This window comes from Haliotis cracherodii, unplaced genomic scaffold (assembly GCF_022045235.1).
Source record: "Haliotis cracherodii isolate W230 unplaced genomic scaffold, xgHalCrac1.p SCAF_6, whole genome shotgun sequence".
NCBI lineage: Eukaryota > Metazoa > Mollusca > Gastropoda > Lepetellida > Haliotidae > Haliotis > Haliotis cracherodii.
Window position 1 is genome coordinate 47372115 of NW_027266319.1, and position 27782 is coordinate 47399896.

Genomic DNA, 27782 nt, shown 5'->3' on the forward strand with positions numbered 1-27782 from the left:
CAAGCCATGTGCACCAACAGGAGGTAGTTATCTGAAACAGTTCCCTGTTTGACATGACACAAATGGGCCTACAGTGCCCAGGCCCTTGGAAAAAACAATGGCTACATAATGAATTTCCTTCTACTATTACCAAGTGTTTTTTCTCGAACCTACAGAGAACAAAAAACAGGATTCATTTTTTCTGGAGTGAATTAATGCCATTTCGGTAAGAAAACTCTTCTCTTTGTATACCCGAGTTGTTAAACTGTGGCCAATAACATCTACTCAGGAGACAGGCTGTGTATATTTACGTAGCAACCACAGTTGAGTCATGTTCTCTATTCAATACCTGTGTAGGCCAATGGTCCAAGGTACAACTGATGGTCCTCCGAAGACTGTAAAGCAATTCACTGCATCATACACAAACATGTATTTCTAATTAAAGTCTAGCCTTGGTTTGGCGATAGAATATTACAGTCGTGCCCCGCTTATACGGACTTCAGATATCCGGAAACCTCGGTTCCCGGAAGATTTTCATTCAAAACGAAATAATTACTATATAAATTTACCCGTATATCCGGAAATTCAGTTTCCGGAACCGGACGGTCATTTTCATACACAAAACACTGAAATGCACTCAAAATTGTCTCACTTATCCGGACAGTACACTTCCGCTGGTGGTAATATCTTTGATTCGTGAGAAGTCAATTAACCAGTGACACTGAGTTACGTTTGAGACGAGCTTGTTTATTGTACATGTAATCCCCTTCGATAAATATGGCGTCTGTGGAGGTCAGAGGTCAAAGTTGAACTTCATTACGTATTACGAGAACATTACGAGGCATTGTTTTATATCTAGGGATTAAGATTACCTTGTGTATTTTCTCGTAAACTAAGCCGGAAACAGCAATCAGCTGTACACACGTTTTCTTGGAATCGACCGGTGATTCGGTAAAGACACACCCAATGACATAACTTTATAGGATTTTTAATGCAAGGATCGACAACAATTGTATCTGAAACTATTTTTTTTCATCAGGAATAATATATTCCATTATTTTCTTAATTATATGCAGCCTTTACTAAACATATTTAAAATAATAATAATCCTAAGCGAAGCAGCTGATCGCTATTCTCGGGTATTTTTTTTTACATGGAACCAGTCTGACCAGTCACCGTCAAGGCTCACGCGCACGTGATCGCATGATCGCGAGAATTTCATGTTGACATAGAATCCTCAAACAAAAACAAATATGACTTTTAACGAGTCAAAGTATGTCATTTATGATATATGTATCCATTCTCTGTCAACTAAAGTTCGTTTCAAGGCGTCAATAGCCGTATTCTGACAGTGGTTGCTGTTAATAACGGTGAGTTGTGCGATCTTCCGATCGCTTCACACACGATTTTGCCAAAATTAATAAAAACAATATGTATAAGGAATTTTGTCATGAGTTGCATAATTGAAGGGAAGTAACTCTTCCAGTAAGAAGCTGGTTTCAGTTATACGGAAATTCGTTTATACGGACAAATTGTGAAATGACGCACGACTGTACCAACAATTGCTGAATGCAATTGCAGTCCTGTTCATAAGCCGACTTCAAACATGATACAAATTCAGAAATGATAAATCTGCGCAGTCACTTTCCTAAATATACCCAGAATCCAACTTACACAAAAGTAATTTAATTTTCGATGCCCAATTACATTTACCATTGACAGCTTCACGATACAGTACAACATAACTTGTCTTAGGGCAGGAAGATCCTGGCGATGCAGAACAACATAATTTGTCTTAGGGTAGGAAGATCCTGGCAATACAGTACAACATAACTTGTCTTAGGGTAGGAAGATCCTGGCGACACAGTACAACATAACTTGTCTTAGGGTAGGAAGATCCTGGCGACACAGTACAACATAACTTGTCCTAGGGTAGGAAGATCCTGGCGATACAGTACAACATAACTTGTCTTAGGGTAGGAAGATCCTGGCGATACAGTACAACATAACTTGTCTTAGGGTAGGAAGATCCTGGCAATACAGTACAACATAACTTGTCTTAGGGTAGGAAGATCCTGGCAATACAGTACAACATAACTTGTCTTAGGGTAGGAAGATCCTGGCGATACAGTACAACATAACTTGTCTTAGGGTAGGAAGATCCTGGCAATACAGTACAACATAACTTGTCTTAGGGTAGGAAGATCCTGGCAATACAGTACAACATAACTTGTCTTAGGGTAGGAAGATCCTGGCAATACAGTACAACATAACTTGTCTTAGGGTAGGAAGATCCTGGCAATACAGTACAACATAACTTGTCTTAGGGTAGGAAGATCCTGGCATACTTACACTCTTGCAGCAATACAAAATACAGCAGAGCTCCAGATAAGCTTTTGGTGTAGAGGGTATTTTACCCATGCATTTTAAAATCATTGGGTATCAGTAATTCTATCTGGGTATTCAAATTTCTGTTACCCACTAGTTTTTACACATGTGGGTATTTAAGTTAAATATCTAAAAACACTATTCATCTAGTCCCTGCAAACTGGTGTCGTGTGGGTTCGAGAGCTTTATAGGACTCAAAAATACCACGATACTTCCACAAGAAAGTGTGATGGCAAATGATCATGATGTAACTGTCATCGTGGAGTTTGGCAAGGTTGACGGAAAGCCCGTTTATAATTTCAAAATAAGTTACTAATTTGCAAATCGAATACGCAGGGTTACTTCACAATATTTTGATGATACGCACAAGTTTTATTTTTGTAGTGTATCTGTATTGTTCGTTGCGTATTTGATACGCTTGGATTTTATGTTACTGCGTATTTCTGCATTTCTGATACATATTTTACGCAGATACGCAGCTTATCTGGAGCTCTGATACAGTAATAAATACTGAGCCATACATTGGATATCTTGCACATTCACCACTGACAGTATTTTGACATGGATGACTTTAGCCTCAAAAACTGCATACATGCAAATAAATGGACAGATTCAATTTCTTTGTAAATATTGAATAAAACGTTTGGGCTCTACATCATAAAATTGGGGTAACTTAAGTATCAAATACACAACATGATATGGTTTCAAATTTCTCAGTGACTTGAAGAAAGCCTTTCTTGCTTTTAGCAATACATTTGACACATGTTTACTTCAAGTTAGATTTTTTGTTGTAAATCTAACCCCAAGAGTATTTATAAGATGACACAAGGAAGGATCAAGAACCATTTTCATATATGACTCAAAATAAGTAAAGGATCACCCCATTCTTTCATATCACAGACATGGTGGTCCTTAACTTGCTCTGAGTACAGTTAACTACAGTTATAACGAACACGCTTATAACGAACTGACCGATATAACAAACTTACTTTTTTGGTCATGAATTTGCTGTTGTTATGCTGTATATATGCTAATAACGAACTACGGTTATAACGAACTAAAATTAGTAGTCCCCTTGAGTTCGTTATAACCATACTTAACTGTAGTATATTTTGACAAAATTTTACCAATTTTTATCACCACGATTTTTGTTTCATCAAGGTTTACACATTGTGCATACCTCCCATAATATATCATAAGAAAGTGAACATGCTTTTGGTGACCAGTGTCAAGTGTCAGTAACAAGGGGCATCACGGTCCTTGGAAAAGAACAAGAGAAAAACTTCTGGATGGAATTGAATTCCTGGAGAGAACAAACAACCAGATTTGCTCTACTTTGCTAAATCATTTATGAACATACTGAATAAAAACCTACTCAGAATACATCCCTGCCTAACTCCATGGTAACATTCAAAACTGTCTGAAAAGTGTTAATCATATTAAATGCATGAAGATTATCCCTGAAAATAGATGCTTTGTTGTCATCCCAAGCATAAAAATTACTGTCACAAGGTGCAAAGTTTCTTATCAACACAATGATATCCACCTGACAAGTCTTCCAAAAACTGAAATACTATTGCTATGGAACACATACGATTTGAAGAGTACAAAACGTATGCTAGTCTTGTTTTTGTCACTATGTCTCACTGAGGCTATAGACAACAATAGATTCATGAATGCAATGACATCCAAATCAGCAAGTCCTGAAAGATTCCAAACTATGTAGCTCAGTGTGTGACTCCATAGTCAGTTTTCACTGTAGTCATGTGATGTATTGCCCATAATGATAGGCGTCATACAGTTATGTCGGCTGTCCTTCTAGATGTATCACACTGCTTCAGCGATCCGTCTTCGGCATGATGGGCAGTGGGGTAGCACTCTGCCCATGTCTGGTGTTCCTTCATTTCATATCACTGGACTAATGCTCAAAGAGGCATAACACCTCACTCACTGTTCAGCATTACTGAAGCTCTAGGTACATATCAGGGGAAATATTAGTCCCAGTATTCACAGAATTGGCCATGTAAAACTAGGGGAAAAAAGTTACATTGTTATGTTACATTTGCGAAAATAATTTCTCAAATAAATAGTTTGAACTCAATGAGTAAATATGCTACTATGTATTATTATGTCTTTTCCACAATATATAGGAAATATTACATTATCCATAATGTCCATGGGCTGCAATTTCTAAAAATGGGAAAAAATCTGCAGATAATTCAGAACTACTGTTTCACAGAAAAAAATGTCTTACTGTTATTGCAATAAACAATCAATAAATATCGTAAAAATAATAGCATTGAACAGTATATCAACTCAAAGGGTAGAAAGACTACATCAACAAACATAAAAGTTTGCATTCAAACTTAATATATACTTGCAATTCCCTTTAAGTCTATTGAAATTTAGAATCATTTTCAAATGATACAATTTATTATCTGATCCACAAACAAACTTACATCAACAGAAAGAGCATGTTAACATGTAAACCAGTGTGAATTGTGATCAACTGCATCTACTGAGAAAGGACAATGTCTTCTATTGTTAAAAGCTGAGAGTGTCTGCTGCTGCTGTTGCATCAGCTGTTTTTAGTGTTCGCTAAAGAGATACCTAAACCTCATTACCACTCAGTCAGGGGGACATTTGTCTCAAGATGAGATTGTGACTAGGCATACTCGCCAATCAATATTTACTAACAAAGGTCCTCCAGCCATCGCCATTGAGGGGAGTAGTTGAGACCATGGGCATGCTGGGATATATTCAGAATGAGGTTGATCTCCCACACAGCTGCAGCCCACATGTACAGTCACACGTGTGATACCAATATGCACGAAAATAAATATCCTATCCAAACCTAAAGGAGTAAGTATCTTTGGGCAGTTCCTCCATCAAAGAAATGAGGGAATTCAAATATCACGGAATTTGGGCATCTAAGCATTTGTGCCATATCTCATATTCCAACATAAAGGCTTAAATTCGAGTTAATACTACCAGATATCTGAAGCTATTGTCCAGGATCAAATGACCCATTGACACAAGGCATCTGACAGTCAGCGATTCCACTGTTGCCAGTCATCCTGAGACTGATATGGTTAAGGGTAGCACTGCCACCAAATGGTTCCTCAACCAACTCTCAGCTTCATGGAGATGAGTTATAGAATTGCGTAATTTCCTCAAGTAGATTCTAGTCAACATCTGTCAAAATAAGCCAAGATGAATACCAGATATGACATCTGTTCATATTTTCATATCAAACATATTTTAAAAAGACTTGCTGGACCATAAACAATATTTCAGAAAATGTATTTCCATAACAGTTTTAATTCATAGTTCAGACTTGCGAGTTCTAGCTCTTCATGAATTGAAAACAACTACCAAATTAATAATCTTACCCGATAATACTGAATCCAGTACATGGACAATTCTATTCTTGAACTATGATTGACCGATGGTGGTATTGGGCAGCTGACAATGAAGACAGGAATGCACCCCAAGAAATGCTGACAAGATATTTGAATTGCCTAATGCTGACTAATGCCCATGGAACCAAATAATCGATGTTACTAAAAGTTGACCGATTTCTGGATGTGATGCATGCTAACAAGGAGTGAAGGGGTTGTGGGCTGCTCTCCTGCCCACGTGAAGATCAGGAAGACTGCTGCTGCTGGATCCTGCTTGGAGTTGAGTGCATATCAGGGCGAGGGACAACTACAAGTTTAGGATAATTCTATTTCTGGACCATGTTGTCAGACATAAATGATAAAAGTTCTTGTAATGGATATAACTATTCTTAAATCTTAAGATTTGCAGCACCACAAGACGCTGTTATCAGACAGATCAGTGCTAAAGTAGAGATGAAAAAATGTCCTGACAGACACAGACCATGTTTGATGAAGAAGTGTAGAGGATTTGCACAACCCGCACTGGCACTGAATAAAAAACAGTACAACACAAATCAATGAATGACATTAGCAGAGGATTGATAGTCTAATTAACGGTGTCAGTCTATGACAGACTAAAATGTGTGAGAAAGTGCCTGAAACAATCATTACTAACTGTTGCTGTTGCACATCGCCTGTAAGTCGGAACAAAGTCAGGTGATCATGGTTGTCTGTCAACAGGTAAATGTATCTATCAAGGCTTCAATTATCATAGATCCATTGCTGTACCTAATTCTTAAATGTCCCACACTACCATAAATTCTTGAAATATCTACAGGTCTGACACACACAAGAAGTGGCATGGTCTTTGGTCCTTCTAATGCTATCTCTCTTGAACGTGTGAAGGTCCCTACAACACTGGCCCCTCAGTGGGTGAAAGTCCCCACAACACTGGCCCCTCTGTGTGAAGGTCCCTACAACACTGGCCCCTCTGTGTGAACGTCCCTACAACACTGGCCCCTCTGTGGGTGAAAGCCCCTACGACACTGGCCCCTCAGTGGGTGAAAGTCCCCACAACACTGGCCCCTCTGTGTGAAGGTCCCTACAACACTGGCCCCTCTGTGTGAACGTCCCTACGACACTGGCCCCTCTGTGGGTGAAAGTCCCTACGACACTGGCCCCTCTGTGGGTGAACGTCCCTACAACACTGGCCCTGTTTGAATGTCCCTACAACACTGGCCCCTCTGTGTGAACGTCCCTACGACACTTGCCTCTCTGTGTGAACGTCCCTACAACACTGGCCCCTCTGTGGGTGAAAGCCCCTACGACACTGGCCCCTCAGTGGGTGAACGTCCCTACAACACTGGCCCCTCTGTGTGAACGTCCCTACAACACTGGCCCCTCAGTGGGTGAAAGCCCCTACGACAATGGCCCCTCAGTGGGTGAATGTCCCTACAACACTGGCCCCTCAGTGGGTGAATGTCCCTACAACACTGGCCCCTCAGTGGGTGAAAGTCCCTACAACACTGGCCCCTCAGTGGGTGAAAGTCCGCACAACACTGACCCCTCTGTAGGTGAAAGTCCCTACAACACTGGCCCCTCCGTGGGTGAAAGTCCCTACAACACTGGCCCCTCAGTGGGTGAAAGTCCCCACAACACTGACCCCTCTGTAGGTGAAAGTCCCTACAACACTGGCCCCTCTGTGTGAACGTCCCTACGACAATGGCCCCTCTGTGGGTGAAAGTCCCTACGACACTGGCCCCTCTGTGGGTGAACGTCCCTACGACACTGGCCCTGTTTGAATGTCCCTACAACACTGGCCCCTCTGTGTGAACGTCCCTACGACACTTGCCTCTCTGTGTGAACGTCCCTACAACACTGGCCCCTCTGTGGGTGAAAGCCCCTACGACACTGGCCCCTCAGTGGGTGAACGTCCCTACAACACTGGCCCCTCTGTGTGAACGTCCCTACAACACTGGCCCCTCTGTGGGTGAAAGCCCCTACGACACTGGCCCCTCAGTGGGTGAACGTCCCTACAACACTGGCCCCTCTGTGTGAACGTCCCTACAACACTGGCCCCTCTGTGGGTGAAAGCCCCTACGACACTGGCCCCTCAGTGGGTGAACGTCCCTACAACACTGGCCCCTCAGTGGGTGAATGTCCCTACAACACTGGCCCCTCTGTGTGAATGTTCCTACGACACTGGCCCCTCTGTGTGAATGTCCCTACAACACTGGCCCCTCAGTGGGTGAAAGTCCCTACGACACTTGCCCTTCAGTGGGTGAAAGTCCCCACAACACTGACCCCTCTGTGGGTGAAAGTCCCAACAACACTGGCCCCTCTGGGCGAATGTCCCCACAACACTGGCCCCTCAGTGGGTGAACGTCCCTACAACACTGGCCCCTCTGTGGGTGAAAGTCCCCACAACACTGGCCCCTCTGGGCGAATGTCCCCACAACACTGGCCCCTCAGTGGGTGAACGTCCCTACAACACTGGCCCCTCTGTGGGTGAAAGTCCCCACAACACTGGCCCCTCTGGGCAAATGTCCCCACATTACTGGCCCCTCAGTGGGTGAACGTCCCTACAACACTGGCCCCTCTGTGGGTGAAAGTCCCAAGCTGAATCAACTTACAATGATACAAATCTCCAGCAATAAATATAATCATTTTGTTTGTTATTTAATGCTGCAGTCAGCAACTGGGATACGATGACATGCATCAAGCTTGTCAGTGAGCCTGACTACCCGATCCCATTAGTCGCGTCTTAAGACAAGCATAGTTGCCTCTTACAGCAAGCATGGGTTGCTGAAGACTTATTCTAAACACGGGTATAAAACAATGAAGATACAATATATATTATCTACATTATGTTAATCCATTAACTAGAAATAAACATAAAATGTTTCAGGGGCAATACAAAATACTACTTGCTCTCTTTGCCCAGATTCCAAAGGCTAGCACTGCACTTGGACAGAAATGGTGTTCCAAAATTAGTTGTTAATTATGTGTGTTCTAAGATGCTGTTTACTGCTACCATTGATCTCAACACACACTCATGACCTAAAGTAGTGTATAGTCAAAGGATATTCAATTGTCTCCACAAAATGAAAATATAAATGTTCCAAATAGGACAGGACAACACAAATTATCATAAATAATGGCTTCCAGCAGCTGTTCCCCTCAAATGAACCATTGACAAAGTCCATCCGGTACAGGATAAAAAAACCATGAGATGATACATTGTTTGTTTTGCTCCAATCTTGTCTCACTACACATTCCACCAGCTGCACCGAGCCACCTAACACACATCACTGAACATGTCATTGATCTGTCACCGGGAAGCAAACACATAACATTAGGACAACTACACGAGAGGTCGATAGTGGGCCCCGCCAATACAAACAACTTGTACCTAAAAGAAGCATGACATGTGCTTTCCGGCTGATTGATGTTGAGGCTGTGCAACAGTGAAGACCCTCTGACAAAGGAAATAAGCATGTGACTTCACCCATCTCCTACCCTCTAGCCTTCACAACACTCATCCCATCTCCTGCCCTCTAGCCTTCACAACACTCACCCCATCTCCTACCCTCTAGCATTCACAACACTCACCCCATCTCCTACCCCCTAGCCTTCACAACACTCACCCCATCTCCTACCCCCTAGCCTTCACAACACTCACCCCATCTCCACCCCTCTAGCCTTCACAACACTCACCCCATCTCCTACCCCCTAGCCTTCACAACACTCACCCCATCTCCTACTCTCTAGCCTTCACAACACTCATCCCATCTCCTACCCCCTAGCCTTCACAACACTCACCCCATCTCCTACCCCCTAGCCTTCACAACACTCACCCCATCTCCTACCCTCTAGCCTTCACAACACTCACCCCATCTCCTACCCCCTAGCCTTCACAACACTCACCCCATCTCCTACCCCCTAGCCTTCACAACACTCACCCCATCTCCACCCCTCTAGCCTTCACAACACTCACCCCATCTCCTACCCCCTAGCCTTCACAACACTCACCCCATCTCCTACCCTCTAGCCTTCACAACACTCACCCCATCTCCTACCCCCTAGCCTTCACAACACTCACCCCATCTCCTACCCTCTAGCCTTCACAACACTCACCCCATCTCCTACCCTCTAGCCTTCACAACACTCACCCCATCTCCTACCCCCTAGCCTTCACAACACTCACCCCATCTCCTACTCTCTAGCCTTCACAACACTCATCCCATCTCCTACCCCCTAGCCTTCACAACACTCATCCCATCTCCTGCCCTCTAGCCTTCACAACACTCACCCCATCTCCTACCCTCTAGCATTCACAACACTCACCCCATCTCCTACCCCCTAGCCTTCACAACACTCACCCCATCTCCTACCCCCTAGCCTTCACAACACTCACCCCATCTCCACCCCTCTAGCCTTCACAACACTCACCCCATCTCCTACCCCCTAGCCTTCACAACACTCACCCCATCTCCTACTCTCTAGCCTTCACAACACTCATCCCATCTCCTACCCCCTAGCCTTCACAACACTCACCCCATCTCCTACCCTCTAGCCTTCACAACACTCACCCCATCTCCTACCCCCTAGCCTTCACAACACTCACCCCATCTCCTACCCCCTAGCCTTCACAACACTCACCCCATCTCCTACCCCCTAGCCTTCACAACACTCACCCCATCTCCTACCCCCTAGCCTTCACAACACTCACCCCATCTCCTACCCCCTAGCCTTCACAACACTCACCCCATCTCCTACCCTCTAGCCATCACAACACTCACCCCATCTCCTACCCCCTAGCCTTCACAACACTCACCCCATCTCCTACCCCCTAGCCTTCACAACACTCACCCCATCTCCTACTCTCTAGCCTTCACAACACTCATCCCATCTCCTACCCTCTAGCCTTCACAACACTCAACCCATCTCCTACCCTCTAGCCTTCACAACACTCACCCCATCTCCTACCCCCTAGCCTTCACAACACTCACCCCATCTCCTACCCTCTAGCCTTCACAACACTCACCCCATCTCCAACCCCCTAGCCTTCACAACACTCACCCCATCTCCTACCCCCTAGCCTTCACAACACTCACCCCATCTCCTACCCCCTAGCCTTCACAACACTCACCCCATCTCCAACCCCCTAGCCTTCACAACACTCACCCCATCTCATACCCCCTTTCAATTTTACCCAATGTCCTATTTCAGCAATATCATGGGGGCTCACAATGAGTTCCCAAAATGTCCTGTTGTATGGTGGAGCCATATTCAGGAAAAGATAAAACTGTCAGTCAATAAGTGTACATATCATGCATTGTCCAGTAAACTACTGCAAACCTTACTATCTCTGTAACATGTTTAATAGATGAATGTTTCCTCATGTGAACTATGCATTCTGTAGTATTTACCCATCCTTAGCTTTACCAACTCAGAACCTGTTAAAATCACAACATGAGCATAACAAATATCTTTCAGTAAATTATGAACAGTTATTGTTTTAACTTGTAATTTGCTTGCAGTCATAAGAAAATATATTTTAAAATAGTTTTAAACTGTTCGCAACTAAATCATGCAATATGTCACTGCAATTCACCAAAAATATGCATGTTACTGCAATGATAAGTACATACCGAAAATGTGTGGAAGCTCGGAAACAAAGTCCTCCTCAGGTTTGGTGCAAGCAAACAGAGAGTATCTGTTCATGGCCGGCATGCTGGCACCTCAAAGACGACGACGATGTCACCACTGTTACGCCATGTTCACAGATTTCACACCTTGGTATTGTGAGACAGGTTTAACTCAACTCCAATGTCGGTAAAGACCTCAAGCGTACGAACATGTGACCGAGAGCTTGTGTCATCTATTCTATTTACACGAAAGGTCTTTTTGAAGTTTGTCATCAACATATAGGTTGAAGCATTAAATATTTACTTTGTTTCAAGCTTTGATAATGAACAGTCTGATTTACAAACAATAATGATGATTTGGAAACAATGCAACACTTGCTATTTCCTTGTGCACTGATGTGACAATATATATATCAAAGTACAATTAAATAACATCCTTGTCTGATCAAAGTTGAACTCTAGTTGATAGTGGTGTAAATGTAGGAACATAAATCCTCCACAAAGAGCAAACAAACAAATTTGAGCACATTTTCAGGAAATCCAGCTCCTGTATCTGCATGATTCACGTCTGACCATATCTTGAAGTCTGACACACACTGCATCCTAGATCCATTACTTGTTGGGTGAGGATGCTGCCTGGAGATTACGTCTGCCACAACACACACGCAAGCAGCTGTGTTGCTGCACATGCGATAACACAGTGCCACCATAAACTTGCATGGCAAGGTCAGTGATTTGGAGAGGGACAGAGCAATGATTCTGCCTCATCCCTTGAAAAACATCAAGAGCAGATGAAAAAAACCAAGAGTGTTTTTTGACCCGGTGATAAAGTTCAACTGGCTATGGATAAGAGGTAACAGTAGGTTGGTATTGGAGTTGAATACTGCTATAATCCACACTTGTGATAATGTGTCGTATATCACTCCAGGTAATCATAGCTCTTTGATATTCCAAACACATAAATGATGAGAATGGAGTCTCCACTTATCACCCAAATCAGCTATTCCACCCTGCGGCAGTGGCCTCCACTGTGTTGGGTTCTACTACACAAGAATTTCAATCAGAATCCCCTAATGCACAGAAATTAAAGTCTTCCATTTGTGATAGCGGCAGACTGCTCTGTGGTTGGTTCTATTTTCTCAGCCAAATGTCACAGCCAACAGAAACTATGAATGAACTCCACACAGGTTCAATCAAGGGTCTTGTTTATGCTTCCCACTCCTGAAAGCCCTGTACCACAGCAGAGGCAGGTACTAACTGCAGGAAAAAACACACTAGTTCAGTGTGATGGTAGGGTAGGTCTCATGCCTTGTACAAGGAATATAAACATCTGAGAGGTGGTAGGTGGTAGGTGGAGCCCAGCAGTAACGATCCAGTGACATGTGTAATCCATACACACCAAGTGAAGTTACATGGTATGAATGGCCTGCTTGACTGATCCTGGTGATCTGTCACTGGTACACAACACGCCTGGCTGACTGGCTGGCTGACTGGCAGGCTGACGGACTGCTTCACCACCAGCTCTGCTCTATATCTAATGTGGCTTGAAGACCAGTAGCGAGGTTGTTAGAATCGGACACAGAGAGACAAAGACAAACAGAAAACCTCGGATCAATCAATACAGCAGTTAGTGGACCAACATTTCGCATTCCTTCTGCCGGGGCTATATATAGCAGTTGATGATCCTGACACCCGTCCTCAGCTATCATAATCTAAACTTCAGGAAATATTTCTTCTGTTGCAGAAAATGCTGCAATATGTCTGACTTAAGAGAGAAGTATCGTTGCTTTGCAAACAACTGTATGACATGGTGTACAACCTATACAGACATGGAGAGTGTACCAGACTTATCAATGGTGTTACACACAGTTCATTCATTAACTAAGTTTGGCAGCCTTCCAATCTTTTCTCTGTAGAGAATGATTTTAATAAACAGGTAAAGAATCATTTCAAATGTACAATTTAAGTGAAAATATTGTTTCTGTTTTTAACAACTTTGGCAACAGATGTGCAGTGTATTTGAGTAATGCTGTAACAATGTGACATATGTCATATAGAAGCATATATTCAACTTCCAGTGTGCCATGTGGCACTCCCAGTCACAAATTAATAATGCACTGTAGTACATTTGCATACAGGCTCCTTGAAATTTTGTAGTAAGCAGAAAACACGAGATCAAGTAAAACCTGTACAAGATTGCTCACATCCACATTTCACAAAGGAGGGGAATTCACAGTATCTGGAAAAGGTGGATTTTTTTTGCTAGAAAGCCTTGTCAAATTTCTCAAGACAGTTCTTTGTCTTTGCTGACAAAATGTCATCCTCAACCTCACTCTGCTTCATCCTTGCATCTGTGGCATGTGTGGAGACTGCCTCCTTAAATAGCTGCAACACTCAGCCAGGGAGCCCAGGCTGTCCCTGCTTACACAGATAAGGCAATAAATGCAAAAGTATGAGCGTCTGCTTTCATTCAAGGGTCAATCTGTTCTTCTGTCCCTCTGCAGTCAAGCTACACAAAAATCAAATCAGATCCCACAATTCAATCTCATTTGTCTGCCAATCTCATTCCCTGTGTCTATTTCTCATTTCCCTTCCTTATTCAAAGAACATGCTGCACCAACTGTTTGAGTCGCCTCAGTTTTGTGAATGATCTCCCATGTTTGTGTTGCTGTGTGCAAGGTTTGTCCAGTTTACTGCTGGCCCTGACTGGTCACTTCCCGTGGTCAGTGTTAATACCTTAGATCAATACATGTAGGATGTTGGACAATGTCCAGTTATGTGTCTGTTCCTTGTGTCAACAGACGGTCATCAGTGGCCAGAAGTGCTGCCTTTTTCCACACCGTTCCATCACAACAGCCATTAAGCCTTGCTGATCAGTTCATTAACTGCACATTAGGACAACTAAAACCTCACGTCCATTTTGGGGACATGATTACATAGCTTAGGGAGTTTTTCCAAACAATCAGTGCTTTTCCTCTATGTCTCAGAGAATGACCTTGAAAAGATCAATACATTTGCAGAAGAATTTACCCACATATATTTATCCCATACTCCAGCTAGTTTCAAATATTGCAGCATGTCATGAGGACAGTTCACTAAATGTATGCCAATATTTTATCAACATTTGCTTCTGAATCCTTAAAGACCATTTTTATCCTGATGTCACCAATGTGATCTTGACAGCATGTAATTTTTACCATCTTCTGTATGATATATTCACTTCCAATGAATCTCTGTCTGTTTTGAACAAAGACAAACTGTATTGTCAACAAGCTGTTGATACTCTGGCAATGACTGTGTCAGCTTGGCCTATATATCATGCTTGCATCATAAACGTGTGAATATTGAGGTTGGGGAACATTTCATGGGCTGGTGCACATGAGTGGCGACGGTGAGATGTGAAGTGTTACTGTTGAACCCAGTATAATGCCTTCCACATTGCTGGGCACAGCAGGTATCGTGTGTCCCACTCAACACTTACCTAGCGACCTGGATCCCATGCTGACACATGAAAGGCCAACACCATCATCTATGTAATGGAAGCTGGTTTGGAAGTTTGGTATAACTTAACGTGGAAGGAAAGTCCACAGTGATGCAGTTCTTAGCTGTTTACCACTTTGATGAAACCTAAGAGCAAGGGTATGCTGCTGGCAAACCCAGAAACATAAGCAGGGCGATTCTGGGATTCAAACCCACAACAATAGCCTTTCTAGGACACCATACAGGACGTAACACAGCACAGAGAATTGCAGTGCCTATGATAACTGAGCTGCCCGTGCCCCCAGTTTACTGTAAGCTAAACTGCACACACTACTACGTCGCAATATATTAACAGTTTGATGCACATTAGCAAAAGAAAGTGATCAATTCAAAAAATTCTCAAAGCTATTTGGAGCTGATAAGGAGGACCAGCCCCTATGTCTGACCTGACACTGTAGGCATAGAAGGGGTTCAACGGTTCACTGGTGCTGTTTACCACAATCTGTGCTGGTCAGTCGACTTTTCTAACCTGGCCAAATCTAGCATTCAGGCTGCAGGGCTGCATACACATAATGTTAACTTAATTTTATGTCACAAGATAGTCCTAAAAAGTATAATGCCCTAATTCTGCAGAAATATTGGAAAACAGCCCTGGTAGCTGTGACCAGGTCATGTCTGCCAAACCCTACGTCCATAAATAACATATCCAAGAGGTGATGGTGATGTATATACCCTAGTGTGTCCATCTACCGGATAGTGATTAACACTTGGGTGTCAACATGGACACTTAAATACAGGTAAGTCCTCACAAGTTCTTGTCACATGGTTAGTGTCAAAGGTCAACATGACATTATTTTGTTGTGGTTTTCATAGTCAGTCACAAGGTCATCTTTATATCCTAACATCCTGTCAGCTGATCTACTTGGATTTAACAGATTCACCACATAATTCTCTCACCATCAATGTCAAGGCAGGCTTGTCTCACCCATCATCTGGAGTCAGTGGCCAAATAATCATCTTTGATATATTCTCTGACATACAAAACAAGTTCCGTCAATGCTAAAGATTACTGACATGAAAGATGAACAGCCTAGGTGACTAGCCAGCCATCTTCAGCAACAGCCAGTTTTACATTGCCTTTTTAGGACTGTCAAAATCACCTTTGGCACCAAATATCCCAATTAAGGGAGCTAGCGAAGACAGTGAACAGAACAAACAAGAATACACTCACATGACTGTCAAATGAAGAAATGTACAGTAGTGACACTGCAAGTATAGAATTGTATCATCATTTCTGTGTGGAATATCTTTCTTTAGACATGTCACATGAGACATCAAATATGTAGACATCTTACTTTTGCACATTTCCACAGCAAGCGGACTGTTCATTACCGAGAGCTGTCCTCACTATTTCCTTTAATACCAGAGTACACTATCAACACTTCTGTGTATGAATAGTAACACAATGTCCAGTACAAAATTTACTTTCAGTACACAAAGTTCATGTTGTTTACGGTAACATACTGCATGTACACCCAATATGGATGCATGTTTACAAAATGCTGACACTTAACCTATGATGCTGCCATTGTCAAGTCTACAGCAATCATCAAGCATCAATTTCAGACACCAGATGTTGCCACCTACCCATCTACGTCAATATCTGTCAATCAAAATGCTATATGTAGCAACATCAACATCACTGTCTTGTATAAACAATATAGACAAAGATTGCACTAAAATAATTAATCATATTTTTAACCTGATGATTGTATTCCTCAAACCAACAGCAATCATTTTTGCTGAAATATTCAAAGCTAAATATACCTACATATGAGCCTACAGACAAGCCTCTAAAGGCATTAGTAATGTTGTGCATCAAAATTATTTTCAGGTGACTAGTTTTAACTACAAGAAAATGCATTTTGCAACTTGCATGAACACATGATACATGTGCAGTCAGTGCTCACAGCATCAGGCTCCACAGACGTAGACTTGTTTTTATGATGAGGAAAGCAGGTTTGTTGACCAAAGCAAATATACAAGGAGGATAAATAACATTTAATATGAAGAACACTTACTGTGCTAAATGTCTCAGAACTGACTTAAGCCGTTAGGAAGAATCTAAAATGGCTACAAATTTTGATGACTGTTAACATTCTCCTGGCATTGTTTTATATGTTGATAATGTCACCCTCACCCCCACAACTACCCATGTCAGGGTGGGCTTTCTCTCCCCACAACTACCCATGTCAGGGTGGGCTTTCTCTCCCCACAACTACCCATGTCAGGGTGGGCTTTCTCTCCCCACAACTACCCATGTCAGGGTGGGCTTTCTCTCCCCACAACTACCCATGTCAGGGTGGGCTTTCTCTCCCCACAACTACCCATGTCAGGGTGGGCTTTCTCTCCCCACAACTACCCATGTCAGGGTGGGCTTTCTCTCCCAACAACTACCCATGTCAGGGTGGGCTTTCTCTCCCAACAACTACCCATGTGGGGATGGAAATAGGGTTTCTCTAGCTACAATACATCCAATGTGAGGATGGGGTTTCTCTACCTGCAATACATCCCATGTTGGGGTGGGGTTTCTCTACCTAAAATACATCCCATGTCAGGTGGGGTTTCTCTATCTATAATACATCCCATGTGGGTTCGGGGTTTCTCAACCTATACTACATCCCATGTAGGGATAGGGTGGGGTTTGTCTACCTACAATACATCCTATGTGGGGTTTCCCATGTGGGGGTGAGGTTTCTCTACCTGCAAAACATCCCATGTGGGGTGTGGTTTCTCTACCTGCAATACATCCCATGTGGGGTGGGGTTTCTCTACCTACAATACACCCCATATGGAGATGGGGTTTCTCTACCTGCAATACATCCCATGTGGAGTGGGGTTTCTCTACCTACAATACATCCCATGTGGGGTGTGGTTTCTCTACCTACAATACATCCCATGTGGGGTGTGGTTTCTCTACCTACAATACATCCCATGTGGGGTGTGGTTTCTCTACCTGCAATACATCCCATGTGGGGTGTGGTTTCTCTACCTACAATACATCCCATGTGGGGTGTGGTTTCTCTATCTACAATACATCCAATGTGGGGTGTGGTTTCTCTACCTACAATACATCCCATGTGGGGTGGGGTTTCTCTACCTACAATACATCCCATGTGGGGATTGGGTGGGGTTTCCCTACCTACAATACACCCCATATGGGCGTAGGGTTTCTCTACCTACAATACATCCCATGTGAGGTGTGGTTTCTCTACCTACAATACATCCCATGTGGGGTGGGGTTTCTCTACCTACAATACATCCCATGTGGGGATTGGGTGGGGTTTCTCTACCTACAATACACCCCATAAGGGCGTAGGGTTTCTCTACCTACAATACATCCCATGTGAGGATGTGGTTTCTCTACCTACAATACATCCCATGTTGGGTAGGGTTTCTCTACCTACAATACATCCCATGTGGGGTGGGGTTTCTCTACCTATAATACATCCCATGTGGGCTGGGGTTTCTCTAGTTACAATACATCCCATGTTGGGTGGGGTTTCTCTACCTACAATACATCCGGTGTGAGGAAGAGGTTTTTCTACCTACAAAACATCCCATGTGGGGATGGGGGTAGGGTTTCTCTACCTGCAATACATCCCATGTGGGGTGGGGATTCTCTATCTACAATACACCCCATATGGAGATGGGGGTAGGGTTTCTCTACCTAGAATACATCCGGTGTGAGGATGGGGTTTCTCTTCCTACAATACATCCCATGTGGAGATGGGGGTAGGGTTTCTCTACCTACATTATACACCCCATATGGAGTGGGATTTCTCTACCTACAATACATCCCATGTGGAGATGGGGTTTCTCTACCTGCAATACATCCCATGTGGGGTGGGGTTTCTCTACCTACAATACATCCCATGTGGGGATTGGGTGGGGTTTCTCTACCTACAATACACCCCATATGGGCGTGGGGTTTCTCTACCTACAATACATCCCATGTGGTGTGGGGTTTCTCTACCTGCAATACATCCCATGTGGGGTGGGGTTTCTCTACCTATAATACATCCCATGTGGGCTGGGGTTTCTCTAGTTACAATACATCCCATGTTGGGTGGGGTTTCTCTTCCTACAATACATCCGGTGTGAGGATGAGGTTTTTCTACCTACAATACATCCCATGTGGGGATGGGGGTAGGGTTTCTCTACCTGCAATACATCCCATGTGGGGCGGGGTTTCTCTACCTACAATATATCCCATGTGGAGATGGGGTTTCTCTACCTACAATACATCCCATGTGGAGATGGGGTTGTTCTACCTGCAATACATCCCATGTCGGATGGGGTTTTTCTACCTACAATACATCCCATGAGGAGATGGGGTTTCTCTACCTAGAATACATCCCATGTGGGGGGGTTCTCTACCTACAATACATCCTATACTACATCCTATACCTCAACCTATACTACATCCCATGTAGGGATAGGGTGGGGTTTGTCTACCTACAATACATCCTATGTGGGGTTTCCCATGTGGGGGTGAGGTTTCTCTACCTGCAATACATCCCATGTGGGGTGGGGTTTCTCTACCTACAATACACCCCATATGGAGATGGGGTTTCTCTACCTGCAATACATTTCCATGTGGGGTGTGGTTTCTCTACCTACAATACATCCCATGTGGGGTGTGGTTTCTCTACCTACAATACATCCCATGTGGGGTGTGGTTTCTCTACCTACAATACATCCCATGTGGGGTGTGGTTTCTCTACCTGCAATACATCCCATGTGGGGTGTGGTTTCTCTACCTACAATACATCCCATGTGGGGTGGGGTTTCTCTACCTACAATACATCCCATGTGGGGATTGGGTGGGGTTTCTCTACCTACAATACACCCCATATGGGCGTAGGGTTTCTCTACCTACAATACATCCCATGTGAGGTGTGGTTTCTCTACCTACAATACATCCCATGTGGGTTGGGGTTTCTCTAGCTACAATACATCCCATGTGGGTTGGGGTTTCTCTACCTACAATACATCCCATGTGGAGATGGGGTTTCTCTACCTACAATACATCCCATGTGGAGATGGGGTTTCTCTACCTACAATACATCCCATGTGGAGATGGGGTTTCTCTACCTACAATACATCGAATATATCGAAGTCGAGTGTCAGTGCCATTCCCATATGTTCCATGTTTCAATCAGTGCTTCAAGGCTTGTGATAACAATGTTGGGCTTGTCAATACTGGCTCATTTACTGAAACTAGGCACACAAAAGATAACAGATATATTTGACAACATTTCACCATATATTCCTGTAGGATCAAAAGTGACTTAATACAAGGAGTGATGTGAAAATCTGTCATACTTTGTGTGCAAATTAGATAGATTAACATGTGGTTAAATGCACACAGCATGCAAGCAGCACATCTTCTTAACGCGGAGCATTCGACCACTATATACACTGTTCGAAGGAGGTGTAGGTTGGCCTTTCCCACAGTGAGTGCTAGTAATTATGGGTTATTTCAGCACTACTTAACTCTACAAACATGCACTATTGATTGGTAGATGAACTCCCTGTCATGTCAGAGCAGTCATGTTATTCTGTTCCATGTAATAGATATATGACTTCATGCACACACAAACGAAGCTACCCAAGGTTGCAAGAAATGATTTCATACATACAGATGATCCAGTTTGAAGTGGCCACACCACCAAGATCTCAGAGATGGTATAAGCAATTAGGATATTACATATACTTCTATTCCTGTTATGGTGTCTCTTTCCGTCACGAAATTCTACTTAGCCAATTTCTGGTAATAAATTCACTTCTGTAATATTTAAATGTCAGGAACGTATATCTGGTAATGTTCCTTTTTCTAGGTGACACAAACTTTCATGTCTTTCTTTGATGTTTCAAGACAGTATCTCAAATGACATGACTTTCATTGTCATGGCAACTTGCTGGCAGCTGGTCTGGCAAAATGTAACATATTACATCCTATCACTAAACCAAGACTGGGCTTGAGGAATTCTTGTTTCCAAGGCGATAATGCCTCCACATCACGCCTCATGTTGAAGCACGAACAAGCAACGTCAATGTGTGTTTGCACAGTAGAAAAGTCATACTCACGACCAAACAATCTCTCATCACCAAGCAAACAAAAATAGTCACACCTCAGATTTTTCATGCCATGAAATGCATATTTTTGTCACTTTCAACATCAGAGCTCAATCTAAATGTCAGGAGAAGCATTTGTGAAAAATTAACAGCATTTATGACATGATTCCTGAAAACATACACAACAATGCCTTTGGAGAAAAGTCTCATATTTACAACAAACAAAATGTGCAATTGCCAAACCTCATATTGATACAAAAGACAAGTCAAAGCAACATTCACTGTCCACACAGATGTATGAAATATGCAATGTTCAGTCATGAAGTCAACTAATTACGCAAATCAGACTAACACTTGGTCCATGAAATCCTTTCTTTAAAATAATTGTTTTTCTTCAAAGGAACTTTTTCTCTTCTGCTGTTTCCTGTGGAGTCAAGGAATCCTGACTTGATTGAGTTTCATCTAGACTTGCCTTGGCCACGGACCTATGGTTATACAAGTCCATGCCTAGGCTTAGTGAAAAAAAATCCACAGTTAAGGAGCAGAACTATACATATGCCTACATGCAAACTTAATTCATACAAAACCAATAACAACCTGAAACAGAGCTTTATCTCTTCATAATTTATAACAGTAAATACCTGTTAGTGCACACATTCACTCACACAAGGAAATACCCCGTTACATCACCGGAAGCCCATAATATTTACTGTGACTTCCTACTCTGACCTCTCACTGATATCAGCTCTCGCACTATATGCCAACAATAGACAAACTAACAAATCAGCTTATCAAATAGCCATCAATCTTGCAAGGAGTATTTATTGCTTTGTCAAGAATCAAATATTTATCAAAACAAACTGCTATAATATCAGCCAATTAAGAGAAATGCTGCCCCCTTGACCCCAGAGACAGGAAGATAAGCAGGAATTATGGGAATTAAAACAATGATCTCCCACAGGAGGGGCCATAGTGTATGGTGATGGTACTGTACAATGAACAACAACTTAATCTGAATGACACTGTGTAAACTGAATGACCTTTATAAAGGTCTTGATGAACTATTGGTAAAAGAACTAAATCATTCAAACAGACATAACGCAAAACATAAATCACTAAACCCACACATTTAATACCAAGTTGGAGTGTACTAGTGTGTACTGCAGTATTGAGTGCAGTACTGAGTGTATAATGCCAAGTTAGAGTGTACTAGTGTGTACTGCAGTATTGAGTGTATAATGCCAAGTTAGAGTGTACTAGTGTGTACTGCAGTATTGAGTGTATAATGCCAAGTTAGAGTGTACTAGTGTGTACTGCAGTACTGAGTGTATAATACCAAGTTAGAGTGTACTAGTGTGTACTGCAGTACTGAGTGTATAATGCCAAGTTAGAGTGTACTAGTGTGTACTGCAGTACTGAGTGTATAATACCAAGTTAGAGTGTACTAGTGTGTACTGCAGTACTGAGTGTATAATGCCAAGTTAGAGTGTACTAGTGTGTACTGCAGTATTGAGTGTATAATACCAAGTTAGAGTGTACTAGTGTGTACTGCAGTACTGAGTGTATAATACCAAGTTAGAGTGTACTAGTGTGTACTGCAGTACTGAGTGTATAATGCCAAGTTAGAGTGTACTAGTGTGTACTGCAGTACTGAGTGTATAATGCCAAGTTAGAGTGTACTAGTGTGTACTGCAGTACTGAGTGTATAATGCCAAGTTAGAGTGTACTAGTGTGTACTGCAGTACTGAGTGTATAATACCAAGTTAGAGTGTACTAGTGTGTACTGCAGTACTGAGTGTATAATACCAAGTTAGAGTGTACTATTGTGTACTGCAGTACTGAGTGTATAATGCCAAGTTAGAGTGTACTATTGTGTACTGCAGTACTGAGTGTATAATACCAAGTTAGAGTGTACTAGTGTGTACTGCAGTATTGAGTGTATAATACCAAGTTAGAGTGTACTAGTGTGTACTGCAGTACTGAGTGTATAATGCCAAGTTAGAGTGTACTATTGTGTACTGCAGTACTGAGTGTATAATGCCAAGTTAGAGTGTACTAGTGTATACTGCAGTACTGAGTGTATAATACCAAGTTAGAGTGTACTATTGTGTACTGCAGTACTGAGTGTATAATACCAAGTTAGAGTGTACTAGTGTGTACTGCAGTACTGAGTGTATAATACCAAGTTAGAGTGTACTAGTGTGTACTGCAGTGTGTACTGCAGTATTGAGTGTATAATGCCAAGTTAGAGTGTACTAGTGTGTACTGCAGTACTGAGTGTATAATGCCAAGTTAGAGTGTACTAGTGTGTACTGCAGTGTGTACTGCAGTACTGAGTGTATAATACCAAGTTAGAGTGTACTATTGTGTACTGCAGTACTGAGTGTATAATACCAAGTTAGAGTGTACTAGTGTGTACTGCAGTACTGAGTGTATAATACCAAGTTAGAGTGTACTAGTGTGTACTGCAGTGTGTACTGCAGTACTGAGTGTATAATGCCAAGTTAGAGTGTACTATTGTGTACTGCAGTATTGCATGTAGTTCTGAGTGTATAATGCCAAGTTAGAGTGTACTATTGTGTACTGCAGTACTGAGTGTATAATGCCAAGTTAGAGTGTACTAGTGTGTACTGCAGTACTGAGTGTATAATGCCAAGTTAGAGTGTACTATTGTGTACTGCAGTACTGAGTGTATAATGCCAAGTTAGAGTGTACTAGTGTGTACTGCAGTACTGAGTGTATAATGCCAAGTAAGAGTGTACTAGTGTGTACTGCAGTACTGAGTGTATAATGCCAAGTTAGAGTGTACTAGTGTGTACTGCAGTATTGAGTGTATAATACCAAGTTAGAGTGTACTAGTGTGTACTGCAGTACTGAGTGTATAATGCCAAGTAAGAGTGTACTATTGTGTACTGCAGTACTGAGTGTATAATACCAAATTAGAGTGTACTAGTGTGTACTGCAGTATTGAGTGTATAATGCCAAGTAAGAGTGTACTAGTGTGTACTGCAGTACTGAGTGTATAATGCCAAGTAAGAGTGTACTATTGTGTACTGCAGTATTGCATGTAGTTCTGAGTGTATAATGCCAAGTTAGAGTGTACTATTGTGTACTGCAGTACTGAGTGTATAATGCCAAGTTAGAGTGTACTAGTGTGTACTGCAGTACTGAGTGTATAATGCCAAGTTAGAGTGTACTAGTGTGTACTGCAGTGTGTACTGCAGTATTGAGTGTACAATGCCAAGTTAGAGTGTACTAGTGTGTTCTGCAGTATTGAGTGTATAATACCAAGTTAGAGTGTACTAGTGTGTACTGCTGTATTGAGTGTATAATGCCAAATTAGAGTGTACTAGTGTGTACTGCTGTATTGAGTGCAGTACTGAGTGTATAATACGAAGTTAGAGTGTACTATTGTGTACTGCAGTACTGAGTGTATAATACCAAATTAGAGTGTACTAGTGTGTACTGAAGTATTGTGTGCAGTACTGAGTGTATAATGCAAAGTTAGAGTGTACTAGTGTGTACTGCAGTACTGAGTGTATAATACCAAGTTAGAGTGTACTATTGTGTACTGCAGTACTGAGTGTATAATGCCAAGTTAGAATGTACTAGTGTATACTGCAGTACTGAGTGTATAATACCAAGTTAGAGTGTACTAGTGTGTACTGCAGTACTGAGTGTATAATGCCAAGTTAGAGTGTACTAGTGTGTACTGCAGTACTGAGTGTATAATACCAAGTTAGAGTGTACTAGTGTGTACTGCAGTACTGAGTGTATAATGCCAAGTTAGAGTGTACTAGTGTGTACTGCAGTACTGAGTGTATAATGCCAAGTTAGAGTGTACTAGTGTGTACTGCAGTATTGAGTATATAATGCCAAGTTAGAGTGTACTAGTGTGTACTGCAGTACTGAGTGTATAATGCCAAGTTAGAGTGTACTAGTGTGTACTGCAGTACTGAGTGTATAATACCAAGTTAGAGTGTACTAGTGTGTACTGCAGTACTGAGTGTATAATACCAAGTTAGAGTGTACTAGTGTGTACTGCAGTACTGAGTGTATAATGCCAAGTTAGAGTGTACTATTGTGTACTGCAGTACTGAGTGTATAATACCAAGTTAGAGTGTACTAGTGTGTACTGCAGTACTGAGTGTATAATACCAAGTTAGAGTGAACTAGTGTGTACTGCAGTACTGAGTGTATAATGCCAAGTTAGAGTGTACTAGTGTGTACTGCAGTACTGAGTGAATGATACCAAGTTAGAGTGTACTAGTGTGTACTGCAGTACTGAGTGTATAATGCCAAGTTAGAGTGTACTATTGTGTACTGCAGTACTGAGTGTATAATGCCAAGTTAGAGTGTACTAGTGTGTACTGCAGTATTGAGTGTATAATACCAAGTTAGAGTGTACTAGTGTGTACTGCAGTACTGAGTGTATAATGCCAAGTTAGAGTGTACTAGTGTGTACTGCAGTACTGCATGTAGTTCTGAGTGTATAATGCCAAGTTAGAGTGTACTAGTGTGTACTGCAGTATTGAGTGTATAATGCCAAGTTAGAGTGTACTAGTGTGTACTGCAGTATTGAGTGGATAATGCCAAGTTAGAGTGTACTAGTGTGTACTGCAGTATTGAGTGTATAATGCCAAGTTAGAGTGTACTAGTGTGTACTGCAGTATTGAGTGTCTAATACCAAGTTAGAGTGTACTAGTGTGTACTGCAGTATTGAGTGTATAATGCCAAGTTAGAGTGTACTAGTGTGTACTGCAGTATTGAGTGTCTAATACCAAGTTAGAGTGTACAAGTGTGTAGAGTGTCAAATAGTGAGTGAGTATGGTTTTACGTCACTTTTAGCAATATTCCAGCAATATCACGACGGCGGACACCAGAAATGGGCTTCACATATTGTACCCATGTCGGGAAGCAAACCCGGGTCTTCGGCGTGACAAGCGGACGCTTTAACCAATAGGCTACCCGACTGCCCCGAGTGTACTATTGTGTACTGCAGTACTAAGTGTATAATACCAAGTTAGAGTGTACTATTGTGTACTGCAGTACTGAGTGTATAATACCAAGTTAGAGTGTACAATTGTGTACTGCAGTACTGAGTGTATAATACCAAGTTAGAGTGTACAATTGTGTACTGCAGTACTGAGTGTATAATACCAAGTTAGAGTGTACTATTGTGTACTGCAGTACTGAGTGTATAATACCAAGTTAGAGTGTACAATTGTGTACTGCAGTACTGAGTGTATAATACCAAGTTAGAGTGTACAATTGTGTACTGCAGTACTGAGTGTATAATACCAAGTTAGAGTGTACTATTGTGTACTGCAGTACTGAGTGCAGTACTGAGTGTCTAATACCAAGTTAGAGCGTACTAATGTGTACTTTGTACCTCCTACACAATGGGAGGTACAAAGTATCAGAAACACTGTGTCCCACATCCTGCTGACAACAATTACAAAGGCATTGTCCAGCTGGCCATGTCATTATACAGGACAATTGGGAGTGTTATTAAACAGGGTGTTGTTGACATGTGTACAGCAGTAATCACCCTTCAAACAAGCTGCTGTCCAGTTCATACCTTACAACAAGCTGAGGGAGCTAGAATGTCACAGTCCATACGTCAAGACATATTCTGTAATGCTGGCATGAAGTTTTCATTATTATGACTTAAATCATATTGATGATATAAGTTTTTTAATCATTATAGTAAATTTTAGTTCACACCAAGTCAAGATATAATGAAACATCAAAGTGTTCAAGGGATTGGTTCCTGACAGAACTCTCAATAACACCACTTACAAGCCATTATATACAACCAAACATGGACAGTTAAATCTTCCATCACAATCAGGAATCAAGTTTGTCAACTAAACATCGAAGGTAACAGATCGAGTGACCAGTGTATATATCATCCAATATGTTGGAATAATTCCCACCAGTTTCTGGGGAGCCCCACTTCCCTCTGACAAGTAGCACGCTGCTGATAAGCTCCGATTCCCTATCAGTTTTCCACATCACAAATCACAGCCAATTCAGTTTCCACCAGTTATCAGGCAGTAGTGTACATGCCTACTTCTCCCTCAAAGCTATTGAATGTAAGAATTTGTAATTGCCCGGAACATTGAGAACATATACTACTCAACATTTGCAAATGACCACACCTCTGACTAAAGATGATTTTAGTCCTTAGCAAATGCTGTGTCGTATATATTTCAAGAAAAGAGTTAAATATTTCGTTGAAAAAGTTGCAATTTGTTCAGCAAGTTAACTTCAAGCTTATTGATCATGTAAATATGGAGCACAATTTCGACACAACAAAGCCAGCACAACATCAAAGACTGAAATACTGCTGCTCATTCTGAGTGGTAAGCCATTAGATGTACAATGTACAACAGTGGTGGCCCCTGGTGGCACCTACCAGCACTGGGACACGTTGAGTGACACGGTGAATCATCTGCTACTATGGAAATGGCTCCATTATTTCTACCTCTTTGCTGTTGTATTACCTTCTGAACCAAATCAGACCAGTATACCCATTAGTCTAGGCTCATGGAAGTATTTAAAAAGCATACTCGAAGCACAGTTCTGCTCAATTGGTTTCAAGAAATCTAAAATTGTGTATTGTTAAGAGTGTGAAAAGAGTTGTTGAAAGACATAGATTGGACATGAGGTCATTTAAGAATTGACCTTCACTTTGTGTGAGTTCATTGGAGTATGAACCTGCATAGAGTGAGGGCCAAACTGTATGAACGTCGGAGCT

At 42.1% G+C, this 27782-nt stretch overlaps 1 protein-coding gene across 6 annotated transcripts in view; it reads right to left on the bottom strand.

Annotated features, from left to right (window-relative positions):
• The window catches only part of LOC139444928 (SLIT-ROBO Rho GTPase-activating protein 1-like), a 180515-nt gene that overhangs the window by 53494 nt on the left and 99239 nt on the right, over positions 1–27782 (bottom strand). Inside the window, exon 1 of one of the 6 annotated variants that reach the window (XM_071225947.1) lies at positions 11402–12939. The exons of 4 other annotated variants lie outside the window; for them this stretch is intronic. In XM_071225947.1, coding sequence (XP_071082048.1) covers positions 11402–11483 — 82 coding nt within the window. In that variant the 5' untranslated portion in view covers positions 11484–12939. Of the gene's footprint in view, positions 1–5759; positions 5833–11401; positions 12940–27782 lie in introns of those variants that run through there. One more of the 6 variants, XM_071225951.1, reaches the window with a different exon arrangement.